This window comes from Primulina tabacum, chromosome 13 (genome assembly GCF_025594145.1).
Source record: "Primulina tabacum isolate GXHZ01 chromosome 13, ASM2559414v2, whole genome shotgun sequence".
NCBI classification, from domain to species: Eukaryota; Viridiplantae; Streptophyta; class Magnoliopsida; order Lamiales; family Gesneriaceae; genus Primulina; species Primulina tabacum.
Genome location: NC_134562.1, coordinates 22,510,986 through 22,513,585, shown reverse-complemented (window position 1 = coordinate 22,513,585; position 2,600 = coordinate 22,510,986). Strand labels below are relative to the sequence as shown.

At 40.7% G+C, this 2,600-nt stretch overlaps 1 protein-coding gene across 1 annotated transcript; it reads left to right on the top strand.

Annotated features, from left to right (window-relative positions):
- Positions 1–1,695, top strand: LOC142521917 (uncharacterized). The gene is made up of 2 exons (XM_075625091.1): positions 1–315; positions 406–1,695. The coding sequence occupies exons 1-2, from the start codon at positions 1–3 to the stop codon at positions 1,693–1,695; spliced, it is 1,605 nt and encodes a 534-aa protein (XP_075481206.1).
- Positions 1,696–2,600: the final 905 nt, after the last annotated feature.

Sequence of the window (2,600 nt, the reverse complement as noted above, 5' to 3'; positions counted from 1 at the left end):
ATGTTGAGAATGTGCCCGAGACATGGTTTTTCGATAGGCCAGCAAGTTGAAACATTCTACTATGGGGTGGATCCATCTATGAGATCTATGCTTGATGCAGCAGCAAACGGTAGCTTATACAGAAAAACACCAACCGCAGCGCTTGAAATCATATCTAATATGGCAGAGAGCAATGTAGGCTGGCAAGACAACAGAATGGAAAAGAAAGTCGGAATCCTTGAAATGGATGCTTTAACAGCAATCACTGCAAAACTTGATGGCTTGACACCACAGACGGCACAGTTACAAGCACATAAATCAATACCAATCAAGTCAGTAAATCAAATTCAAGGAAATTCTGAGACAGTTGGTGGATCATCTAGCGATATGCAATTCATGCCAGATATGTCTTGCGAGGGAATATAGTGTTTTGGAGGGGACTCAGTGAACTATGTGGGGAACCAAGGTCGGCAACCATATAACCCATACAGCTTCTCATATAACCCAGGGTGGAGGAATCATCCAAATTTTGGGTGGAGGCAATCAGATAATTCTGTTGAGCAACTACATTTTCATCCTCCACAACATCCTACACAACAAAAACCTCCTCAGCAACCACCTAAACATCCGCAAGGTACTGGACCTTCTATGCCACCCGATTTCAAACCACAAGATAGAAAGTCGAATCTTGAGGATATGCTCGCCAAGTATATAGCCGGGAATGAGATGAGATGGCAAAATCAAGATGCCATGATGCAAAGGGTAGAGACTCAACTAGGGCAGTTAGCGACACAAATGTCTACACGAGCTCCAGGTTCACTACCTAGTGACACGGAAAAGAATCCGAAGGGTGTCAATGCAGTCACGGTGACATCTCCCATTAAGCAAGAGGCAGTTGATGTTGGGGAAAATGTGAAGGAAAAGGGGTCATCCAAGCCAAAGTTCGAGGACACAAAGGAGAAAGGTAAGTCTCTGAACTCAAACCCCACTATTGATATTAATTCACTCCCGTTTCCCCAAAGAGAAAAGCAACTGAAACTGGATACTCAATTTTCAAAATTTCTTGAGATTTTCAAAAAGCTGCACATAAATATCCCATTTGCAGAGGCTTTAGCTCAAATGCCCTCCTATGCTAAATTTCTTAAAGATATTTTGTTGAACAAGATGAAATTAGTGGACTTTGAGACGGTTAAGCTTTCGGAGGAATGTTCTACAAATTTACAAAATAATTTGCCTCCAAAAGCTAAGGACCCAGGTAGCTTCTCTATTCATTGTACCATAGGAACTTCATTTTTTGGTAAAGCTTTATGTGACTTAGGTGCAAGTATTAATTTAATGCCTTATTCATGTTTTGAGAAGCTAGGAATTGGTAAAGTTAAACCTACTACAATTTCCCTACAATTAGCTGATAGATCTATTAAATACTCTATGGGAGTAGTAGAGGATGTTTTCGTGAAGGTTGACAAGTTTATTTTCCCAGTGGACTTTGTTGTGTTAGATGTGGAAGAGGATCGTGAGATTCCTCTTATTTTAGGAAGACCATTTTTATCCACTGGAAAAGCTCTGATAGATGTACACAAGGGTGAGTTGATGTTGAGATTGAATGATGAGAGTGTGGTGTTTAATGTTTTTCAGTCCATCAAATACCCCAATGATACATCTGATTGTTTTAGAATTGATGCTACTGACGAGTTCGTTGAGTGTGGGTTGCAGTGATTTATATGTGAAGATCCTTTGGAAGTTTGTTTGACCCATACATGTCTAGGAGATTTGGAAAGTAAAGATACCGAGGAATACGTACATTATCTGGAAGCAGGCAGACTGATTTCAAAAACGGTAAACTCTAGGATTGGGGAGCTTGGGCATGTCCCAAGACCCTTAAAATCATCCACTGAAGAAGCCCCAATCCGAGAGATGAAACCTCTTCCTTCTCACTTGAAATATCTATTTTTACTTGATAACGATAAACTGCCAGTGATAGTTTCCTCTACTTTGACAGGGACTGAAGAAGAAAAGCTGTTGCGAGTTCTGAGCAAAAATATCAAAGCCATAGGGTAGAGTATTGTAGATATCAAGGGGATCATTTCATCCATGTGCATGCACAAAATTCTGATGGAGGCCGACCACAAGACATCCACCCAACCTCAAAGACGTCTAAATCCGACTATGCAAGAGGTGGTCAACAAGGAGGTGATAAAGCTACTGGATGCAGGTATTATTTACCCGATTTCTGATACTAGGTGGGTAAGTCCAGTGCAAGTTGTTCCGAAAAAAGGTGGGATCACGGTCGTATGAAATGATAACAATGAGTTGATTCCTACCAGAACTGTTATAGGGTGGCGTGTTTGCATTGATTATAGAAAACTTAATGATGCCACCCGAAAAGACCATTTCCCCTCCTTTTTATTGATCAAATGTTGGAAAGGTTAGCTGGACATCCCTTCTACTGTTTTCTGGATGGTTATTCAGGTTATATGCGAATTCTCATTGACCCTGAAGATCAGGAGAAACCACTTTTACATGTTCTTACAAGAAATTTGCATACAAACGAATGCCATTCGGCCTATGTAATGCACCAGCAACTTTCCAACGATACATGATGGCAATTTTTCACGACATCA

Excerpts from the sequence above, each read along its gene's own strand:
- LOC142521917 (XM_075625091.1), top strand. The coding sequence starts at position 1 with ATGTTGAGAATGTGCCCGAGACATGGTTTTTCGATAGGCCAGCAAGTT. Across the intron at positions 316-405 it reads AATCAATACCAATCAAGTCA|TGTTTTGGAGGGGACTCAGT; the intron begins GTAAATCAAATT and ends GAGGGAATATAG.